General features: G+C 40.4%; 1 protein-coding gene across 1 annotated transcript in view; it reads right to left on the bottom strand.

Annotated features, from left to right (window-relative positions):
* Positions 1 to 341: 341 nt before the first annotated feature.
* LOC117879235 overlaps positions 342 to 23,874 on the bottom strand; it is a 142,189-nt gene continuing 118,656 nt past the window's right edge. The window contains exons 6-8 of the mRNA XM_034774273.1: positions 21,859 to 22,004; positions 20,479 to 20,622; positions 342 to 4,528 (exon numbers count right to left, since the gene is read on the bottom strand). Coding sequence (XP_034630164.1) covers positions 20,595 to 20,622; positions 21,859 to 22,004 — 174 coding nt within the window. The 3' untranslated portion in view covers positions 342 to 4,528; positions 20,479 to 20,594. The remainder of the gene's footprint in view (positions 4,529 to 20,478; positions 20,623 to 21,858; positions 22,005 to 23,874) is intronic.

The following is a 23,874-nucleotide window of genomic DNA, read 5'->3' as shown; positions in this document are numbered from 1 at the left end:
GCACATACAATTCTGGCAACTGCACATACAAATCAGGTATTTGTATGCATACATGGCTTATGAGGAATTCAGTTGGTTATTTACATCTACTTGAGTGAAAAATTACAATAATTATGCATATAAATATGGCATGGAAGTCTGTATGCAGTTTTAAAAATCAGCTCTTTGTGACCATGTTCCCTCCCCACCCAAGCTTCAGAAGGTTTTTCAATATGGCTCAGCATCTGAAGTATGTCTTCATTTTAAGTTATCTCCCATCTCTTCTGATAATGAATATGGCTTCATAAACTAAATCAATTCACTGCTGTCATTTTGTTTCTGCAATAATTATCTAGGACCAGGTCACAAATAAAGGAAGATACAGAGTGAGGGGTCAAATTAGCCACTGCTTTTGTTAAATAATAAAGTGAGCCAAATCAGCCAAATCTAAGCAAGGTAGGATGTCCTTGCTAAAAGTGACTTAGACCATTGTGTGCTAGGTAATCTATACCATAGCAGAAACCAAAGGTACTACTCCACTGGGACCAGCAGCCACTGGTGAAATCCTACCCTGGGATGGGTTACCCTGGCAAAGATGCAGCCTGGTATATTGGGCCTTCATGCAGTCATGTCTCTCCATTTGATGCCCCTTACAGACGCCAGTAGCTTGAATCCCTCAATGTTGCACCTGGCATAAATGGATCACTTTACCACATGAGGTTCTTTGGGAGTTCCAGGTTTGATTGAACATAACATCAAGTGAATCGTAACAAAACTGTCTGGTTTTGTAAGGTGCCTGGCAAGTTTCACTATCCCCACCCTACCCACAAGCAGCTCCTGGCACACACTCTTTCCCTGTTTATGTTTTCTGGGTGATGAGGCAGTGACCTCTATCCCCAATTGCCCCGATAGACTTATCTGGTGTCAGCCATTACTTTGTATCTGACACCTGTGATTATAGGTGTCAAGGGGGAGGGTTTGGAGACTTATAGCAGGTAGAATTTTAGCTCCCCCTCCCAAGCAGGCACCCTGCCCTGCAGTTCTACCTTCATGAACAAGTCTGTTGTCCTATGGGTGTCTTCAAAGGAACGGGCCCTGAAGAGACAGTCATCCAAGAATGGGTAGATCATGATCCCCAGGGTGCGTAAGTGTGCCACTACTATGGAGAAGACTTGGAGAATACTCTGGGGGCCCATGAGAGGCCAAAAGGCAGTACTCTGTACTGGTAGTAGTCCTGACCTAGGGTAAACTGGAGGAATCAGGGCCAGCGCAACCCATTAGGTGACCTAGGCAGTCGCCTAGGGCACAATTTGGAGGATGGCAACTGTGGCGGTATTTCGGTGGCGGGACCTTCTGCCGCCTCTGTGAGGGGCGGCATTTTGGGGCGGGACCTTCCTAGGGCGACAGAAAATCTGGCAGCGCTCCTGGGAGGAATCGTCTGTGGGCCGGTAGAATCAATATGTGGAAAGTAGGCATCCTGAAGGTCAAGGGCCAAGAACCAATCTCCCTGTTCCGTGGATGGAATAATCACTATTAATGTGACCATCTTGAATTTTTGAGCCTTCACATATTTGTTCAGTGCTCTGAGGTCCAGTATGGGTCTCCAACCTCCCTTTTTCTTGGGGATCAGGAAATATCAGGAATAAAACCCCTTTGCCTCAGAGATGTGCAGGCATAGATGTGTCTATGGCTCCTAGAGATAGGAGATGATCTATGTCTTAATAGTCTCTCATGAGAGGGGTTCCTGAAGTGGCAGGGGGGGACGGAAGTTCAGATCACTGTCGAGGATCTCCCCTTCAAATTGTTTGCAGATAAGACCGATGCCATGCGCCATAAGACTCCAGAGCCACACTTCAATCACTGGGGCTAGGCAAAAAAGGAAATTTACCCCTCAGCCTTCCCAAAAGTCATGTCCAACCCAGTACCCATTACAGTGCTATTATGAGCCACAATGGAAAAAGTCTAAAATTCAGAGGTGTAAATCATCATGCCCTCAATCCTCCACATCACAACCTTCCACCTTGAGGAGGAGGAAGTATGTAGAATGTCCAGCAGTTTATGGTGGGTGTCCCTCATCTCAAGAGGGATTTGTACTGAATCTGCCATCCTCTTTGTAAGGTCCTGCAAGGACCTTAAATTGGCTGCCATGGATGGAGGAAGGGGCATTACGGCCTTATCTGAAGAAAAGGAAGAAAAGTGAGTTGGTGTTGTGGTCTTCTCTTTGGGCTCAATCTCCTGCTGTTTGGAGATTTCCTCCGTAGGCTCTGAAGCTCTCGATCAGCGGTTCTTAACCCATAGCCCAATTAGCACACAGCTGCAGCCCAGCTGTGTGCTAAAGGCTATGGGGCTGGGTTACTAGCTGCCTGGCTGCCCAGCACCTTGGGGTCTGGGCTGCCTGGCTGGACAGGGCACGGTGTGGCACAGTGGGGTCAGAGTCCAGAGCGGCGGGTTCCGGGTCTGCCACTCTACCAGCCCCATGTGGCGGAGTCCAGCGGGGTCTGGGGCTGCCTGCATGGCGGGGTCTGATGGGGTCTGCGGCTGCCACTCTGCCATCCCCGCATGGCGGGGTCCAGGGCTGCCGCCCAGCTGGCCCCACAGGGAAAAATCAGTCCAAGTTAATGAATAAGCTCTCGCTTCCTGTCTTTCTGACATATGACTGGCACCAAGACATTAAAAAAGCAAACCCAAAACACTGGTCTTTTGACTAAGTTTACTCTGTTACTCTATTACAGCCAGCGAATTAATCACACTTATGAATTCACAGCAGTTCTCTTGAAGTCAGGGGAGGCTCCAGACACCAGTGCAGTGGGTTGGCTGCTGTGAGGGTGGCAGTCAGGCAATGTGCCTGTGGGAGGTCCGCTGGTCCCGCAGTTTCGGTGGCAATTCGGCGGCAAGTACGCCAAAGCCACAGGACCAGCAAACCACCCACAGAAACACCGCCGAATCCGCGTGACCACGGACCGCTTGCAGGGATGCCGCCGAAGCCCGCCTGATTGCCGTGCTTGGGGCGGCAAAAAACATAGAGCCGCCCCTGCTTGAAGTGGTTGGTGTAATCATTGCAGAACACTTGCTTTTGGTAGAACAGAGAAAAATGACACAAGCAAATATATTTCAGTTATTGCATTCCTGTCTGCACCCATCCCAACATCAAGGCTCTTTGGAAAGTTAAATGCTCCAATGGACCTTCCGATCTTACTAGAACAACAAAAATACTATGTCTACAACTTCAGTTTTTCATTCACCAGAAAATAAAACTTTATAATCTTTAGAATTAACAAAAAAGTGATTTAGAATAAAAATATAATATCAAATTTTAAAAACAGGAAACATTGCACACTCAATTCTGACTTATTTACATTGTTGTTCTCAGTAAAGTAAGGCTCTCCAAAAACCATTTGTTATCAGTAAACATTGTGAACTCAATCCTTTTCTCCTTGCATATGTAGTAATTTGGGGCATTCAAGAGTTTTATCATTCACGCGAGCATGGGAATCTAGAGGGATTTCCTTTCAACACAGATGCCAAGTCAAATAAAAACAAATTTATAAACATTTGTCAGATGGTTGTGGTCTGTCAAGCCCACTATGTATTTTTGGTAATGAAACAAAACCAAGCCTGGTGCCAGTGATTTATTTTTTTAGTCATTCTATAATCTTCATAAAGTGTAAAAACACATCTGTGATGAAACAGCACATACATCCAGCATAACATTAGTACAGTCCATGTGCTGAGTGCGTATATTACCTCTTCAAAAGCTATTCATTCTCGTTTAACACCAGCCCTCTATTTCTGTCCTCCTGGTTTCATGCATTCTAGCATGAATACTAAGGACCTGATCCAAAGCCCATGGATGGGAATTCTGTCATTGACTTCAATGAGCTTTGATCGGGCCCCCTATGAGATTTCCAACACCATTTACAAGGTGTTGAATGCCCTCAGCCCCCTTGACTTAATTCTTTTCCCAACACCTTGCAGGACTGCCCCTTGCCCCTGGAGTTCATCATAACACAGAATATTACAAACTAGCTCAGACCATTTTTGAAGAAAAAGATATTAAAGATAAAGTGATGGTTAATCTTGCCAAGGTGGCCTTGCAGTGGGGTCTTCATGCTCTTACTCCTGTGGGAGCTCTTCCCCTTCTGGTGAAGGGCTAACCCCTTAGAACTCTGCTGCTGCAGCTTGGCTGATGAGTTGCTAGATGCTTCTGCCATCGCAGACACATGTTTGGGCAAAAGACTCTCACTGTGTGGAGGCAGCAGAGGTGTTGAATCTGGCACTGGGTTATCTTTTGAAATCTTATCCAAGCCACTTGCAGCTCCTCCTCCTGCACTCTCCCCTCCTTCAGACTTTGAAAAATGAGGAATGGATTCTGCTTTCTTCTCTTTTCGTTCCTTTCTTAAGATCTGAAGGTTTTCAAAGGCCAGTACCAGTTCAGTTTGTAAGGTTTCCATTTCACTGGTTGCTTTATCCCGTTGTTCCCCACAGTCTTTGAGTGAATGCTCCAAAGAGAGGAAGAATTCTTTTCCAAACCTTGACAGGGCCTCATCACCTTAAGAGATAATAGGGCAGTGAGTTAAATTACAACAGACATTTCACATCAACAGGAATAATCAGGGAGATTTATAAGTGCCAGTAGTCACATTAAAGTATAAAAGCATAAATCAGTAGTAGTTTTGACATGGCTTGGAATGTGTCAGTAAAGCTTTAAATCTCTTGTCCTGTGGATCACCTGGTTCTTTGCAACATGTGGTTCATCATTTATCTAGAAAAGCTAAGACTGACAATACAGTGTGTTAGAGAAAGTATTTCCCCCTCTACCAGAAATCAATAGTGCCTGTGTGTAGTAGTCACTAGCCTTCTGCCAAAGATGCCTGAATGCTACTCCCAAATTGGTCAGACAAATTGTTTTCAGATTATGTAAGCCACTCCCTTTCTCCCTCTCAGTAGTTGTCTAAAATTCAGATCTTGTACTCCCATTAGACTGTCAGCCCATACCTTGGTATTTCAACTAGAAAAACACTAGCCTAGAGTAGCCACAATGGAAATTATCACTGATTGTGCATGTTCTTGTTAATCCACAGTTTAGACTCAATAACGAAAAATGGTATAAGACAAAGTCAGGATTATGGAATTTCTTCCACTTATAAATTCAAGTCAAGGTGCCAGTGAGAAGTAGCACTTTTTCCTTTTATGGGTTTGTCTTTTTATTGTTATACAAATAAAATACAAAGGCACACACACTGTTATACAGTAGAACTGTGCAGAACTTTTTCCTTTTCCTCCTGGGTTTGATGCCAAGACTATTGGTTAGACACTGCAGAGTTCAAAGCTTCTAACTGATACAACAGTATATGATAGCACTGACTTTCTTTTTTAATAAGGTTATGTTTGGAAAGGTACAAAGAAAGGAAATATTTAGGAATCTACTTATTTTTTACCCCCTGCATAGAGTTGAACTTCTGCAAGATCTATAATTGTCTACTTCCTAGATCCTAGACAGAAACAATCCATCCCCTTCCATGTGTGGAGAAGAGAAAGGAGGGAGATTATAGTCAATTTAAGATCCACTTATGATCTCATCCTGCACCACCCTGTCCTACAGGCAGGATGTGGCATTTTGGGGAAGTTCTCTTCAGGTGATTTCACTGTCAATTGACAGTGGCCTCACACCTCAGTCGAATTAGGGCAATAAAAATCTAAAAGCCAGTGTAGCTTCTATGGGATAATAAATAAACCTGATGTAGGAACATAAAAGCTCCTATACCACCCCTTCCTTGCAGCCAGTGTAAGATGCATGACTGGGGCTTTCCCTCACCCTGGTGATCCTTGACTGAGGTGTGGTCTACAAGAAAGAACAGAAGACTAGAATCCAGGGACTCAAGTCTTGCTGTGTGATGTGGGATAGAGACCTCTATATTGATGCAAATATAATATTAATCAAATGGTTATATCTTATTTTTAAGTCATTACTAACTTGTTTGCACCTTTATTTAATATTAAAGAAATATCTACAAGAATGTTCTAGCCAGGATGTTTGGAAATATAAAACATATGTTTAATTTGTTTTGTTACAAAATGTTAAAGCTTATCAAAGAAATTCCAGAAGGTTTCTGCTTCTATATCCCAAGGACAAGCAAACATCAAGATGACAGACCATGTCAGACATTAAGCTGTTAAGTGGAGGCCTAATTATGTTGTATTCTTAAAAACTTTAGAGAAAAATATGTCAACATTTTTAAACTTTTATTTCTCAAGTAATGAATAATTATTTTTTAAATGTTGAAAAGACAAAAACCTTTGTAAAATGCAGACTTGCAAATACATTAGCTAAATTCAAAACTGTTAATATAATTCCTGATGTTATTGCTATGTAAATGGTAAAATGCTTTATGTACCACCTTGCTAAATTAGTGTAGGAAGTCATTTAAGTACAGACTATTTATATTACTGGGGAACTAATTACATACTGGCAGTACACACACAAACCCTAACCAATTCTGGAAGATGAGTATCATCTCTCCAAAGTCATCAACTTTAAATTATTTAAGATAAAGACTTTGTAAGAGTTATTTAATTTTAAAAGACTATTTTGAAAACTGAAAACTTTCATATAAAGAACAGGAGTGTTTGGACTTTTTAAAAAGAGAATTTTATTTCTTCTCAAACTCTAATAAAACTGAAAGATTATTTCAAACTGGATTGAATAAAAAAAGAGTTAAAACAAAGTTTAAAAGTTGTCTGCATCATTCCTGCCACAAGAAAAACAAAGGCAATTAAAGAAATGTTGCATATTCATTAAACAGAATATGTAGACATATTTAGGAACTGAAAGTGTCACCTAAGCCAACCCTAAAGGCATAAAGCCAATGAAAGGGTGACAGTGACCAGTTTACAATCTAAACAAGCCTAGAAGAGGTGTGCTTTCCTATAATCTCAGGAAAACAGAAAGAAGGGTTAAAAAAACCCTGTAAAGTGAGCTCCTCTCTCTCTCTCTCTCTCACACACACACACACACACATACCCCCTATGCAACCCTGCTCAAACACAGCATTCCACAAGCAAAGTGCCATAAACAAATTAACAAAAACAGAGAAGACTCAAGATGAAAGCAACCCAAGGAAAACCTCCCTAAGACTTCAACATGGATTGGTGAGAGGAAATTAACTAAATCAGTGCCAGGGGATTAGATTTGCAATTCTTGCAATGATTTTCCTGGAATATTAAAATGCTGTTGTAACTTAAAAGACTAACAGTTTCTCCTGAAACACCAAATGATTGGACCACATATTTGGAGAGGAGACAGGGACTAAACATTGGTAAACAGTGAAACAGTGGAAAGTAAAATTCTTAATATTCATAACTGGTGTTTCTTAAGACAGCTCTTCAAATGGCTTTTTCTAGGTAACTAATTTAAATTTGTTCTTTATTTAGTTAAGATTGCTTACTTTGCCAACTGTAAACTGGCTGATTATTTATTAATAACCAATAGGTTCCCCCCCTGCACAAAATTATTTTGCCCATTGTGACAGTACACACCATATTCTTCATGAAAATATTGTTATAATATGATTATAGCATGACCATGATATGTTTTGTGCAAGATAAGGAATGTGAGATATCATTGGAAAGGTTAAGATTTGCTGAATATGATTATTCCATTTGTATGCATGTATCATTTTTGTATCTAAAGTTAGGAATATTGACTATACATCTGTACTACAAAAGTATTTGCACCAGAATACAATCAGTCTGGCTGGCTAGCTGGGGACAAGTCAATGGACCATTAGGGAGAACGATAGGTCTTTGAAGATGCTAATCTTACACCTTCCTAGGATGCTACAAATGGCTGCTTTGACACTGCAGGGTCATATAATCATGTCACCTGGTACTGGACTCCATGATAGAATACCAGTATTTTTCTACCTGAGGGAGGGGTGACCACAATGGATAACAAAGGGTTCCCACCATATGTAAAATCTATTTAAGGCAAAAGGAGGGACATTATCAGTGGTCGTTCTTCCCTGAATCCCCACCCAGGATGACTGCTGTGAATATCTAAGCAACAAAGACAAGGGGGGAGAAGGACTGAGCCCAGGCTGGGAAGGTGTCTGGCCTGTGAAAGAAATATCTGGAGTTTTAAGCTACAAGCAGGAGCAGCTTGCCTTCAAGAATCTCTGCAATTTGCCTGAAACATTTAAAGTGAGAAATTACTACTTGTAACCAGTTTCTTTAGTCTATTAAACTTAGTTTGCGTGTTTATTTCATTTGCTAGGTAATCTGCTTTGATCTGTTTGCGATCCCTTATAATCTATCTTTTGTAGTTAATAAACTTGTTTTTCTTTTCTCTAAAACCAGTTTGTGGAATTCATAACTGGGAGCAGGAGGGGGACAAAAGCTGTTCACATCTTCCTCCACACTGAGGGAGGGGGTGAATTTAATATGCAGCGCATGACAATACAATTTTGGGTTTATACTCCAGAGGGGATGTGCACTGGATGCCAGGCAATTCCCTAGCTGAAGCCTATTCATGCAGAGCTGATTTCAGTGTCTGTGTCTTTCTGCAGCTGGGTGTGCCCCTACCTGTGTGCATGCTGGAGGATGCTTGAGGGCCTCACTCAGCAGGACAGTGTAAGGGAGCCCAGGCTGGTGGAACAGCCGGGCTCAGTGGCACCCCGGACGTGTGGGGGGGTAACCCATCACACCCATCTATAAACATTCTTAGTTGTCTAAGAGTACACTAAAGAATGGATTCACAATAATTTTGGAAAATAATAGAGACTTTGGTCTAAATTTACACACATACACAAAAATTCATGCATCCCCAGAGGTGGTTCACTCTCAAGGATGTAATCTCTGTTAAAGTTCTCCGAAGAGATGTACAGAAAAGACTGTAATGGAAGTCACCAGTTTATTTGCCCGTATTCTGACATTTGTGTTGTGTTGTTCGGGGTTTTCTTTTCCTTTCTTTAATAGTAAAATAGCCATGGTTAATAATTGTGATTATTTTGCTTGGTCTTGATATGGCATCCCCTAAGGAAAGTAAAATAATCCCTGTGACTAAATAGTGGGAGCCACACCCATGAGTTGGCACTAAGAGAAACAATTATTAAGAGCTGGCCTGCCATTTCTTGTTTCTCTAAACTAAATATTTTTAGTAATTTTTTCAATAAATTTACTCGGTGTCCAAAAATTGTAAAGTACCCCTTCCAACTGCACACTGACCTTTCAATGTCTCTATATCTCAGTATCCCCATTTGTAAAACCAGGATAATGATACTTAAATTACCTAATTCAGATGGGTGAATATAAATGTTTGTAAAGTGTTACAAATGTGTGAGCATGTAAAGTTCTGTGTAAGTGTTGAGTGGCTTTGCCATTAACATACACCTTATTTCTCTACCATTCCAGTTTCTCAGCATCTACTCTCTCAGCATTTGACTGAACGTAGATGTCTTCTTGATTACTGCAGAATCACCACTGGAGGGGCAGGCAGTACAACTGGCCACTACAACCCATATGCAGCCTCTGGCTGGGTCTACACTACCCGCCTGAATTGGCGGGTAGAAATCGACCTCTCGGGGATCGATTTATCGCGTCCCATTGGGACGCGACAATCAATCCCCGAATCGACGCGCTTACTCCACCAGCGGAGGTGGGAGTAAGCGCCGTCGACAGGAAGCCGCAAAGGTCGATCTTGCCGCTGTCCCTACAGCGGGGTAAGTCGGCTGCGATACGTCGAATTCAGCTACGCTATTCGCGTAGCTGAATTTGCATATCTTAAATCGCCCCCCCCCCCCCCATAGTGAAAGATGTAGCCTTTGTTACTTTTAGGTCCTCTTATATCACCACAGAACTGATACTTATTGCTGTTGATGCTCACTCCAGTTTGCAAATGAAAAAGGCCCAGTTAGTGCAGTTTTCTATATTTTGGGGGGAAGAGATATACATCTCCTGCTGCGAAGCCTCTGCAACAACATTCAGCTGTTGCATAGTTATCTCCAGTAGCATGACTGTTAATCTGGTGCCATTTGGGGCTAGTGAAGCCCAATAATGAAGAAGGAACCACAGTTTTTGAAGTGGACAAGATAAGACAAATGCCAGGTGCAGATCCTCTATCCTTTGCACTGTTTTGCCAATAGAAATCTAACTTAACCTGCCCAAGGACAATCACCTCAGTGATCCAGCCAGATCCTCCAGTGGCATACAGCAGATGTAAGGGCTCTTTAGCTACACATCTTCCCTGGAGCAGGGGAAAGAATGTATGCCCAGAACTCCCCAATGCAAGACCAAACATGGCCTGTGAATTCAGCTATGCATACATTACAACCTATGTTGGCATAACTTATGTCACGAGGCTAGGTCTACACTACCCGCCTGAATCGACGGGTAGAAATTGACCTCTCGGGGATTGATTTATCGCGTCCCGTCGGGACGCGACAATTGATCCCCGAATTGAGGTTCTTACTCCACCAGCGGAGGTGGGAGTAAGCGCCGTCGACAGAAAGCCGCAGAAGTCGATTTTGCCGCCGTCCTCACAGCGGGGTAAGTCGGCTGCGATACGTCGAATTCAGCTACGCTATTCACATAGCTGAATTTGCGTATCTTAAATCGACTCCCCCCTGTAGTATAGATGTACCCTCAGGGGTATGAATAAACCACCCCCCCGACATATGTTACTCTGACATAAGCGCTCGTGCGCACAGTGCTATGTTGGCAGGAGAACTTCTCCCACCGACAGCTTCTGCTGCTCCCAGAGGTGGTTTTATTATGCCGACTAGGCAACTCTCTCCCATCGGCATAGAGCGTCTTCACCAAACGCGCTGTTGCAGTGCAGCTGCATTAGCACAGCTGCACCACTGTATGTGTAGACATGTCCTAACTAACTGTGCCTTGACATCAGGTCCTTAACTGCAAAAGTCCATATGTTTGTGGATTCAAATCACAAACACTGCACTTTAAATATAGTTTTTGCCTGTGGACTTGAATTTCTTTTGACAGATTCAAATTTTTGCTAACGGAAGCTCCATCTGATACCAAAGTGAAACAGATAAAGAATTTTGAGATGGAAAACAAAGCCAAAGGTGACAAGTGTTGCTAAAATGAAAAGAAAACATGGCTTATTTGCTCTAATTTCCAATCAGTTACAATACATTACATAGCAGCCATACCAATCAGCTATTCTAGAAAGCCAAATAAAATCTAGCACTATACATAGATGAGCAAAGCTACAGTGAATGTCAGAAAGTAGAGATGGTCGGCATAACAGGGTCCCTTATTTCTTCTTGTTGAAAGAAATACTGATAAAGCCCAGCTTGAGCACTCTCTGTCAAGTCTCTTGGATGAAGTTGGCAAGGCAGAAGTTGAACACAGCTGTGGAAAGTCTTCAGAAGTGTCATGAAATGTTATAGAAAATGGTCATTAAGAGGATGCTATCCTGAAATAGAAGGCCTGGTTCCTTGTTAAGTCCCTTTTGTGCCCCATCCAACACAAGGGAATCCTCAGCCATAGGCACCGACTCCGTGGGGACTCCGGGGCTTAAGCACCCACAGAAAAAAAATAGAGGGTGCTCAGCACCCACCAGCCACAGCTGTTCAGTGGGACTGCTGCTCAGCTGCTGGCAAGAGGCGCTCTGGGAAGGGCAGAGAGCAGAGAGTGGCAGGAAGTCGGAGAGGTCTGGGGGGAGGGGACGGAGTTGGGGCAGGGCCTCGGGGTGGAATGGGCGTGGAGCACCAACCAGGAAAAATAAAAGTCAGCGCCTGTGTCCTCAGTTGATGAAAACCAGCAGCGCTATAGCGTTGTGCCACCTGCTCTCCACTCCACAATGTCCTCAGCCTCAGACCAGGGTGGAGCTATGGAGACACCTTTGTCTCTTTCACTTTCATTTGCATTGAATCTGCGCTCAGCACAGCTGAGAATCCAGTCTGAAGAATTATAAAGTCATTTTATAGCAGCCTTTCCAGACCATCATGAAAATTTACCAATCCCAGCACACAAAGTCTACTTGTCCACTCTTTACCATTATGTCAAATGATTGGAGGGTAGGGAGGGGGAATAGGTATTTGAATAGCCAGTCAAAAGATAGGCTAAACACCATGATATCTGAGCAGTTTTCTACAGAACAATTTATTTCATCTATCCACCCCAGTACTGGAGTTCATTTGATCTCTGCTCCCAACTGCACTGATACTTACTATACATATCTCTCATCTGCAAGGTGCTATTTTAAGGGTCAGGTTAGGACATTTTTGGAACATTAAAACTTAGAGCCCTAATCCTGTAATGGAGGAACACTCCTATTCCTGCACGTAGCCCACTGAAATCAATGGAGCCCCATGCAGCCAGGTGCAATCAATTTCAAGATTGGGTTTTTTGTGTATCTTTGTTTATTCTTTAGTCCTTGAGACACTGAGATGGACAGTTCTGCATTTATTTTCTAATTTGCAGAAATTAATAACTAATTGCAAGTTCTGGAAAAGATATGAAACTTTTACAGTTTATAATGTCATCAACATTTCTGCACCGCTGATGAGCTCTGAAATGTCCGATGTTCAATAAAAATCTAGATGCCAAGGGGGTCTCAAACCAATTCTAAACTAATCTATGTTTCTGCCTGCTACACAAGTGCAAAACTTCCAGGCAATAAGTCAATTTTGCTGTCAGTATATCCTGAAAAACAAGGTGTCATTCCAGGTTCTTTTTGTTTTTATAACAATGGCCTTCACAAAATCTAGTCTTTATGCCTCTGACATATAGCAGTGCTGTTACTATTTATGAAATGTGGCATATAGCACTAAGTATAATTTTACCTCCTGTTATAAAAATGTAGTAACAATAATAAACTAAAGAATAAAAAGTCATATCCTGTGCTCCTTACTCAGTTTTTAATTAGGCAAACTCCTCAACAATTGAGTATGAACTTCCAGATTTGGCGCAATAAAAGTGAGGATATAGATTTACCGTAGTCTTGAAAAAAATGCCACAGTTTAAATGTGGACACAGTCATCTGACAAACTCAAAATGAGACACTCGTTGTTAAAGCTGACTTGAGTGTTCTCCCTCTAATGCTGCTTTCCCACACTTTATTCAAATATAATTGAATGTTCATGTTAGAATTCTTACAAGAAAGGAACCAAACAGCTGCCAGGTTTTTTTTTAGAAATAACAATACATGGCCTTGATGTAAAACAAAAGAGTGCAAAGCTGTATTACACTGAGAACTTCAGGGTGTTGATCAGTTTTAACTTTTCTGCCAATTACAGAGTTTCTGGTGTGGAAAAAAATCTACTGTTATTTCACCTTTTCTTTTGGAAGGTAAGTGTAGATGAAGTTAGGTAGAGAAGAGCTCAGTTGCAGGATGGTGTAATTTGTGTGTTTTAGAAGAAAGGGTTTTTTTGTGTTTTTATTTTTTTTCCCCTGATGTATTTACTCATGAACCTTTTGTTTAGATGCAGTATCTGGTTTTCACTGAGAACATCTTGGACCCTGAGTTGAGTAAGACACAAAGGAACAAAATGACTTGCCTTTTGACACACAAATCCTGCTTGTGCTATGAATGTGTAACCTGTTACTAGCATGGGTCACCCTAAATATTTTGTGTTGGCACACAATGTTATTAAAACTCGCTTAGTGACCATGGCAAGCTAACAGTATTTCACCGAGGCCCATGCCTATCTTCCATAAACAGTTCAGCTCACTAGGTTTTCCAGCGAGAACAGGACCCACTTTTAACTGGTTTGGCCAGTCCCACTTCCTCCACGCTCTCTATGCGAAGGACATCCCAGAGTGCATTGTCCCAGTGTTGCTATGTGCATGTCTTCTGGATATTCTATTCCCTATTACAGCAGTATGGGATAGTTTTCATGATATTCTCAGAATGCATTGATACAAATACAATTAACCATTGTGATAAGTGTGGATATATAAACATGATTGTGATGTCAGAAAAGCATTTGTGTGGACACAAAGTGAACCATATTACTTGCAGGTGGTTAAGATGACCTTGTCTCTAAACAGTTATGAAGTCAGTGTTAACATCCTGTACACATGACTTGTTCTATATTTGAGCCAGTAGTTCAGGCCAAATTGTCACAGCTCCAAGTCCTTCAGATCTAATCATATGACTTCTTTCACAGCTCTCTGTTAAAAATAGACTTCAGAAACCTATCTGGAAAAAAAACTATTAGTGCCTAATATTTTCCAGTTTGTTACTATGATAGTGTAAATGTGAATTAATGAGGTTTATTTCTGAGTTTGCATTTACTACCATGTTATGACAGATAATGATGAGGTCTTAGTATTGCAATTAGACCCAAATTCTTGCCCAGCACATATCCCAAGCAACCATTCTCTGCACTGGGAAGAACCACGGGGCTTGGCTGAAAAACATCCTTCTTCCCAGGCAACTCTGAAGCTACTATTGCAGCCTCATGGCTGCTGTAGCCACCATATTCATGGCTGATCTCCACCCTCTATACACACACACACACACACCCCTCTCCCTCCTCAGCTCTATACCACCCTGTAAGCTGGAACCTAGGGAGCCTCCAAGGGAACTTATTCATAGTATGTAGAAGCCACAGATCTCCTGCGCATGCTCCAAGAATCTTCTCTCCAATTAACCTCTGTGCAGGCATGTGGGATTGGTGAAACAACCTGATCCTTAATGTATTCATTTACAAAGACTGACAAATTATATCAATGTCTATTTGGCTTTCAGTGAAATCAGTGAAGATCGCTGTACAGGCCAAATTTATTGCTTTATTTTGCCATCCAATACTCAGGAGTGTGCATTGGATAGAATTATATCCTGCAATTATAATGCACACATCTATATTTGATGGGAGTGACTGAGCCCTTTGTGTATATGCATGAGCTACTTTTACTATTATATTAAAGGGTATAAATAAATTGCTTATTTTGGGGAAAATGACTAATTTACTACAGCTTGGTTCAATCTTCACTTGCTTTCCGATTACACTACACAAGCATCAATATATTATCTTCTAATAGCAAAACAAGTGACTAGTAGCCTTTATAACATGTACTACAGATATGAACCTGAAAAGTGTGTTTTCTGATTTTGCCTTTGAGTCTCATATTGTAGGTTACAAGAATCAGTGGCTAGATCTTCAGGACTAAATCCTCAGCTATGTTGAGGGTGGGAGTTAAGAGATGGGGGAAAGCAAATAAGACTCTCTAAGCCACGCTTTCACCTCTGACCAACTTGGGGCTGGCCAGGAGCCAAATAAGCCCCAGCACAAGTTAAGGCAGATACTCGCAGCTTTTAACTGATTCCAGGTGGAACACATGCACACCCTCCATCCTCAGCCTGACCCAGAAAGTCCCCTGCAGAGAAAGAAGCATGGGTAGCGATGCCAACTTCAAGGCACTGGGAGAGTCTTCTAGGACAGCTTTAAATCCCCTTTGTAAAGGAGCACAAAGGGGATGTGTCCTGGGCTGAAGAGTCAGTCCTCAGACCCTGAAGCTACTGCAAAGTAAGCATTCATTGTCTAGATTTGTAGTTCTTTTCCTGCTGTAAACTATATTAACCCAAACTGTAATAGCTGTGTATGCTCAGTCAACCTGAATCTTTATCTTCCTCCCAGTAGTCTGATCACAAACTGAGAGATGAAAAGATTAGAAAATGCATAAAATTATTTCATGCTTGGAGGATTTTCCAAAATGGATTTAATAGGTCCCAATTTAGATAACTGAAGAATTATGGTAAAACTTTAAAACATATTAACAAATCTGTCAATACATACTTGCTACTACGTAAGCAAAAAAATACCCAATAATGTAATCTGCAAGTATTTATTGAGCATACTGTAAAATATGCAGAATTCATGCAGTTGTCTTTGCAGTCATAATAAATAATACAACTTCACGTAAAAAGCACCTTTCATCTGCGAACCTCAGAGCTACAAAAGAGCACGATCGGTGGCTAATGGGAAAAGTGAAGCATAGAAAAGTCCAGTAACTGGCTAAACGTCCCACTGAGTCAATGGCAGCATTGAGACTAGATCCTAGGTCTCCTGGCTCTTACTCTCATGCTCAAACCACTAAAACAACACTGCTCCACCAATGAAAAATTACTGTTTTCCCCTCTTTGCTCTGAATAATGTTTACATGCACTAAATTAATTTTAAAAGTGCCATAGTGACACAACACTGCCTGCCTCCATCACTGACCTTTGTTCTTTCTGCCATCTTGCCCCTCATGCTTGGGAGGAGCTCCCAGTAAACATCCACAAAGCTACCACACCATGCTCCCTCAAATCCCTCCTTCAACTCTCCTTTGCTGTGATGTCTACAAAAAACTTGATAACAGCCAGTGTCACATGACCAGCATGTGGGTGGCTGGAGCAGGAGTCAGGCCCAGTGGTCAGAACAGATGTCAGACCTAGTGGTTAGAACAGGAGTCAGTAGCCAGGAATTGGAGCCCAGGGTCACAGCAGGAGTCAGAGCCCAGGGTCAGAACTGGAGTCAAAAGGCCCGATGCCAGAGCCAAGGGTCAGAGCTGAAGTCAGTGGTCAGGAGTCAGAGCCGATGGTTAGAACTGGGTTACCTGGAGTGAGACAAAGCAGGGACAAGGCTGGGTCCAAGGCAGGGGCAAGGCTGGGAACAAGCAAGAGCAGGAGATATTTCAGCTGTGGGCGAATGTTTTGAGCAGCCACTGAACTGTTGTTGGGTTTAGGAACTGGTCTGCTGACTCTTCCAATCAATCAGGCAGTGTAGCCAACCAGTTAGATCAGTGGTACACAGAGTTATTTGCCTAGTTTTACAACAGGCTACATAAAAAGCACTAGCGAAGGCAGTACAAACTGAAATTTCATACAATGACTTGTTTATACTGCGCTATTTACTATACATTGAAATGTAAGTACAATATTTATATTCCTACTGATTTATTTTATAATTATATGGTGAAGATGAGAAAGTAAACAATTCCAGTAATAGTGTGCTGTGACACTTTTGTATTTTTATGTCTGATTTTGTAAGCAAGTCGTTTTTAAGTGAGATGAAACTTGGGGGTACGCAAGATAAATCAGACTCCCGAAGGGGTACAGTAGCCCGGAAGGATTGAGGGCCACTGAGATAGACTACTACAGGCCAGCTGCGCTCATTAGGTTGCCCAGCTACTGGATCTGCTGCAGGCCCTGACTCCTGACAGCTAGTACGCTGGTGTGCAGAGAGCACTGCTAACCTATCATGCCTCACTGTCTCCTTGTAACAAGCGCCTCCCTTGATTGGTCTGTATCCATCTTTTTTCTTATGCTTGGATTGTAAGCTCTTTTGGGTGGGGGACTGTCTCTTTGTTCTATTTGTACAGCACCAAGCACAGTGGGGTCCTAGTCCATGAGTGGAGTTCCCAGGCACCATGGTAGGCATAAAGATAACTACAACTACCACGACCAATGTGGCTCAATATTATTTGTATTGAGAGATTGGTAAAGCCAATCTCTAACAGCAAGAAGATAGTATCAGAGGGGTAGCCGTGTTAGTCTGAATCTGTAAAAAGCAACAGAGGGTCCTGTGGCACTTTTGAGACTAACAGAAGTATTGGGAGCATAAGCTTTCATGGGTAAGAACCTCACTTCTTCAGATGCAAGTCTGAAGAAGTGAGGTTCTTACCCACAAAAGCTTATGCTCCCAATACTTCTGTTAGTCTCAAAGGTGCCACAGGACCCTCTGTTGCCTTTTAGCAAGAAGATAGTTCAGTTTCTTTGCCCATTGAGCCCTTGGCTTCTGGACTAAGCTAGTCAACAAGCTACCAGATCACTAGAGATGGATACTTGTCTTCTAGGAACTGAGACTATCAACTTACTTCATGTGTGCCACCAGAAGTACATCAACTCACTGTTTCTAGGTAGGTCTACAAATGTTCGAGTTTATTAGAATACCAGGATTACATGAAAATTGGAGTGCAATTGCTTTAGAAACATATACAAGCCTCATTTTATTTATGTATTATGAATGCAACTACAGCTTATTAGAGCTGTTCAATGCAGGGAGCACATTTCACCTGTGATAGCACTGGCTAAAGGCAGACACAGTGTGAGTAGGCACTCCCGAAGTTTACCCAGCACAACAATCCTGAATATTAATATAATCACCAAGCATCTCCAGATGCCAGTAATTTATACTGTATTGTAACAGTCACCTTCAAATCTTCCTACTATAAGTAATACTGAAAATATGGTATAGAGAAATTTAAGTAATGCCCAAACTGAGGCAACTGTATTGATTTATTAATAGCCAATCAGCAAGTTTTTAAGGTAATTATTGTAAATCATATGAGAGATTTTTGACATGAACGAACAAACAAACAAACAAAATATGTTTTTACTAACGATTTAAACAGATTTGTGCCCAGGTATTCAAAGACTAAAGTCTAGAATGATATTCCACTGAATCATCTAGCCCAATCATCTAGCCCTTGAATAAAATGTACTGGCACTTGACTATTATGTTCTACACTGTAAAGTGCATATATGAAAGTAATTAACCACTAAAATATGTTTTTTAAAAACACCCTCAAAGTCATATATGGTAGTTTTGTTAAATGATAAAGACAAAAGGCTGCATTTAATTGTTCTGTGCTACTAAAATGTGTCAAGACACAGATAATTTTACACACATTGTTTAATCATGACATCTGAAAATAGTTGCCTATCCTGGTATTCAGCATCTGTAGGAAGGTTCAAGTGAAGCACTACTCTCATGAGCTGCTGGTGGCAGATGAAAGAGTAAAAAGTGTTTCTCAGAGCAGCAGTCGGGAGGATTTTATAAAACTCCTCAGGACTGGCCTACTCTGCTCCATTTACGTCACTGGGATAACTCCCACTGATTTCAAAGAGAGCCGAATTGGACCAACGCTGAGCACATTGGAAAATCCCACCAAAAGTGTGCAATAATCAACAGTAGTATCCCATAGCTAACATAGTAAAGGGTCAAAAACAGAACCAAAGTAATCTAACCCTGAATTGTGAACTTCTGCTATTTACATGTAATATACCCTGAAAGTCACAAAATTTACTATTTCTCTCCCATAAATTAAAAGAAACCTGAACTTATGTCCAAATATTACTATTTTTAACTACTTTTTATTGCCATAAAAACTGTAACTTGTACCTTTAAGGCACATACCTAGAAAACTAGGAAATATTTAAATTTTTGCTCTCATTTGTTCTAGAAGTTCAAAGCTTAATGCTCTGTATGGTAACTGCAACCTGAAATCATCCTTGTAATGTAGTAAAGCATGATAATGTTTTTCAGTCACTGAGATAAGATATCTTTAGTTCTAGTAATAAACAAATCAAAACTTCAAGGGCATTATTTCGATCTCAGTTACACTAGTGTAAATCTAGAGTAACTCTCTTGAAGTCAATGGACTGGAAAGATTTAATGTAAATGCGATTGGAATCTGGCCCCAGGTGTTTAATTATTTTAACAATAGGATTCCATTTTTCAGATTTTATTAATTCTAATTGCAGTCTCTTAAAGCAGCTGAGATTTTTTAAGGAGATTAATGCACTAATCTCCAGATGATGGGGCTCAATGCCAAATTCCCAGTATAATATATTTGGTGGTCTTACCCTACAGCCTGATCCTGCATACACTTATGCACATGAGTGATTTAACCCATGTGATAAGTCCATGGAACAACTCCTGTAGATTAATCATTCACACCTAGGTCTAAATCTTTGCAAGATCAGGCACCCAGTCCTTAGCTAATATTTACCCACAATGCAAAAAGAGTTAAGAGCCATAGCACAGAAGAGGACCTCAAATGGCATGTCAGGAGTACTGTATGTCAGAATTGAGGTACTATGGCTGAACCATGTGGGGGAAAGCTTGAATATTACAAGTACTTGCATTATACATCATAGATTTTAAGGCCAGAAGGGACCATTATGATCATCTAGTCTGATCTCTAGCATAACACAGGCCAAAGAACCTAACCCAATAATTCCTACATCAAGTCCATAACTTCTGTTTGAGCTAAAGCATCTCTTTTAGAAAGCCATCCTGTCTTGATCTAAAGACGGCAAATGATGGAGAATCTACTACATCCCTAAATACTTGGGCCTCCATCCAATGTTATCAGCTTCTTAATTTCATGGTCATTGAAATTCACTACAAATATACACATAATGAAAAAGAAAACATTCAATCCTTCAGAGTTTTAGTACAATTTTAATAAAGCTATAAACAACAGGGAAGACTAAACAGTAAAGCAATGGTGAGCTAAATACTGCTCACATTTGCACCACTGTAAATCTGGAATAACTTCACTAACATTAGTGCAGCTACTCTGGATTTTATCCCATGTAACTGAGGTCAGAATATACTATGACTTTAGTCTATAAGAACGCACAGAGGAATTACTTTCCTTCCAAAACATATAACTTGTTTTTACAGACTCAGGAATACTGAAAACAGCTATTTTTTTTTCTCATTTCTTGCTGTCTTAAATTGAACAAATAAAAATTATTACCTTTGTGCTGCTGATTCTTTGATGGAGTCAAAGTGTCAACTGTATCTTGGATCTATTTGGCATTGTTTTTAAAAGCAGTGAGAAAATCCCTTAAAGCAACCTCTGAAGCTTCCGCTTTAAGGTTTATGTAAGAAGAAAGAACATCTGCAAAGAAAGTGGGGTGGGGGAGAGACAGAGAGAGGAACAGGCATGTTATCTAGTGTACTCTGGAGAGCAAGCCCAGTTCTGACAGCTGAAATACTACAACAGTACAGGGGGAAAAAATCGTTCTACACTTCCTACAAGGAAGTCCAGATATATAGTACACTTATGTTTCTATGTATGTACATATGAACACAGAATGGCTGCAAAATGATGAGAAAGTTTATCCCATAAGCATGGTGAGTATCGCTTAGGATTGAAAATTCCACCTTGATTCATTAGCACAAACTATGCCAATTTACATGGGATGAGGTGCTGAATTTTTGCATAAAAGTAGCTGAATTTTTTTAAAATAGAGACACCTTTAGAGAATGAACAGCATTTGCAGTATTGCATTTTTATTTTTTTATTAACTAAAGTAGAAATCAGGCTGTCAACACTCCATTTTAAATTTGTCTATTTATATCTCGTATTGAGTCAGTAATGTCGTTACCTACAACATTCTACCACTCTCTGAGTACCTCTCCCAGACCTGAAGAAGAGCTCTGGCTCGAAAGCATGTCTCTTTCACCAGCAGTAGTTGGTCCAGTAAAAGATATTACCTCACCCACCTTGTGTCTCTAAATTATTTACTACTATTTTTTTTTTAAGATCACATTTGTAACTAGTATATAATGACCATATGGTTGTGGACTTTTCTATGCTAAAATTGAAAGGAAAAAGAAAAGAGACAGAACAGACTTGTATATTTGCATTCCTTTGTTGTGATATGGGCTGTAATGATTTTTTATTAATTTAAATGTCTTCATCATTGCATTAGATTTTAGTTTGTTTTGTACTCTTCGTGAAAACTTAATAAAGAAAATATGAAAAAACCCACACTAGAGTTCCTACTGCATATGTAGCATGGATTTTTACATATATTTATTTCCCAAGAAATTTTTTTAATAAAAAGTAATAAACACATTCTTATTTTCCTTATGAATGCCATATTATATTGTTATATTATTATGTATTTTGTGTAAGGAATTTTGAATTTTTGAGTCTACAAGTGTGCATACAAAATCCAATATACGCATGAAAGGATTATTTAAAATCCAGGAAAGAAAAAACGGTGCTAGGTGGGATTGGTGCTGATTGTAAATTACAGCTTTGCAGATCTTTTATTTAATGCTTATCAGTATTTTCCAACTGGTTTCACTTTGTGCTGCTGGAAATACCACAAAAACACACACTAACCTTGTAGCGGTGAACATAGAACTGACAACATTCTCTTGAAAAGTGTGGTAGGCTTGCTTTATCCCCTCAAAAACAGCTTCAGTGTACTTAACTTGGAGGTTGTACATGCTTCTATGGAAATTGAGTTCAGCTTGCAGAGCATGTATCTAGAAGACAAAATAGATATAAAACATAAGGATGGTTAGCTACAGTAACTACCACTATTCACATCCTATGCAGAGGTCACATTCAAAATTTTCTTCTGTTTTGAGAGACATTACCAGTCCCAGAATGATTCCCCATTTTAAGTATAGACAATCGCTCTCAGATTGGCAGAATCTTTCGAAGTAGAGGAATCTTCTAAAGTGTGAATAGACTGGGAATTGGAATTTCCATCCTTTGGGAAATTTCACATTTCTGATTTGTTTGGTTGTTTGTTCTGATTTGGAAGAAGCTGGAAATCCAGATTTTTCCAGGGAACAGACATTTTTGAAAAGTTCAATTTCAGAAGAACCAAAACAGATTTTTTTGAAAATTCTGCACTAGCAAACCAAGCAGCCCAGGAAGCATATTTGCAGCTTAAATACACCTTTAAAATACTGAATTGCAAGCAGTGCAGTTCAGCACAGAAATCTTTTAGGGCCTGATCCAGTGTGCCATTGAAGTCAATAGGGAATCTTTCCATTGATTTCAATGGGCTATGGCTCAGATCCTTAAAGAATTATTATAAATGAAATTCTAGCAAAATCTCTGTGAGCATTGAGAAATAGATGGTTTCTGGTGACCACATTTTTTTTTCTTTCAACACCATAATTTTTTTAAGTGTTGTGAGGAAATAAAAAAATATGTCAACACAAAGCTGATATAAAACATTACAAATATTTTCCATTACTTCAGTGTGTTAAAAATAATAAAATCCATAAAATATGGATGGTCTTAGTTTCTGAGTAATACTGATATGCAGAAACAGTTTTCTCAGCCCAGCTGGAGAGTTCCCCCTGAAGTGAGCAGAAAATTGGATGTGGAAATATTCCACTCTCCACTTGGCATTTCAGAGGGAGAAGTTATAGCTGAAAGCCACAGTAAGGAATCAGATTCTAGTAAAGAAAAGGTAGTTTGGCATTATTAATTACTATTGTCATGACTTATTTGTTAAGCACCAAGATGTACATGGTACTATACAAATCAGTCCCTGCCCTCAAAGATCTTGCAATCTAAAAAAGAGAAACAGAGAAGATTAAGAAGGATGGAAAATTCGGAGGAGAAATGGCGCTTTTTTAAAAAAAATATATTGTTAACTAATTTGGATTAGTGCTGTAAATTCATGCAGTAACAGGTAACAATCAGGAAAAAGGGTGGCAACTTTACTATGGAAAAAAAAATGAGCTCTCTTTCATTGCTAACTCGGTGAGTCTGGATAGCCCATAGGGATTGACACAAAAACTGATGGCCTCTAGAAAACACGATACTTTGCCTACATCTCTGTTCATTTGAAGTGTGCAGAAAAGAACCATCCTCCAAAATAGTCCAGTCTTAGACCTTAGATCAAACATTTCCAAGACTAGTAAGCTGTACTGGAAGAAAAATGCAGAGCAGAACTACAGGAAACCCAAGGAAGTTGTCATCAACATAATGTAACAACTGTCATATCCAAATGTTAGTCAGGTAACAGAGTAGTGCCTAGAAATGCAATGAGTAATATCCTGGACCCACTGAAGTCAATAGTAAAACTCCCATTGACTTCAATGGGGCTTCTATATTCCTAGTAACTGAAATGACAGTCTGCAAAATGCTTTCTCAACACAATGGCCTTTCTGTGGGCTCCTCTTCATGAATGATACGGCTGTCTGAACAGTTATGAAGACTTACATTAACTTCATCAAAAATAAAGAGGCAAAAACCTGTAACTAGTAATGTCCTAGTAATTGGTCCCTTTGGCAGGCCTGATAATATGAAACTCTCATATAATGAGAGTAACCCTCTTATCCATCCTGATAGCATTAGACCTCTTTGGATTGGAGAATCCAACAAAACAGA

This window comes from Trachemys scripta, chromosome 6 (genome assembly GCF_013100865.1).
Source record: "Trachemys scripta elegans isolate TJP31775 chromosome 6, CAS_Tse_1.0, whole genome shotgun sequence".
In the NCBI taxonomy this organism is placed as follows: domain Eukaryota; kingdom Metazoa; phylum Chordata; order Testudines; family Emydidae; genus Trachemys; species Trachemys scripta.
The sequence above is the reverse complement of the archived record's forward strand: the minus strand, read 5'-3'. Positions and strand labels throughout refer to the sequence as shown.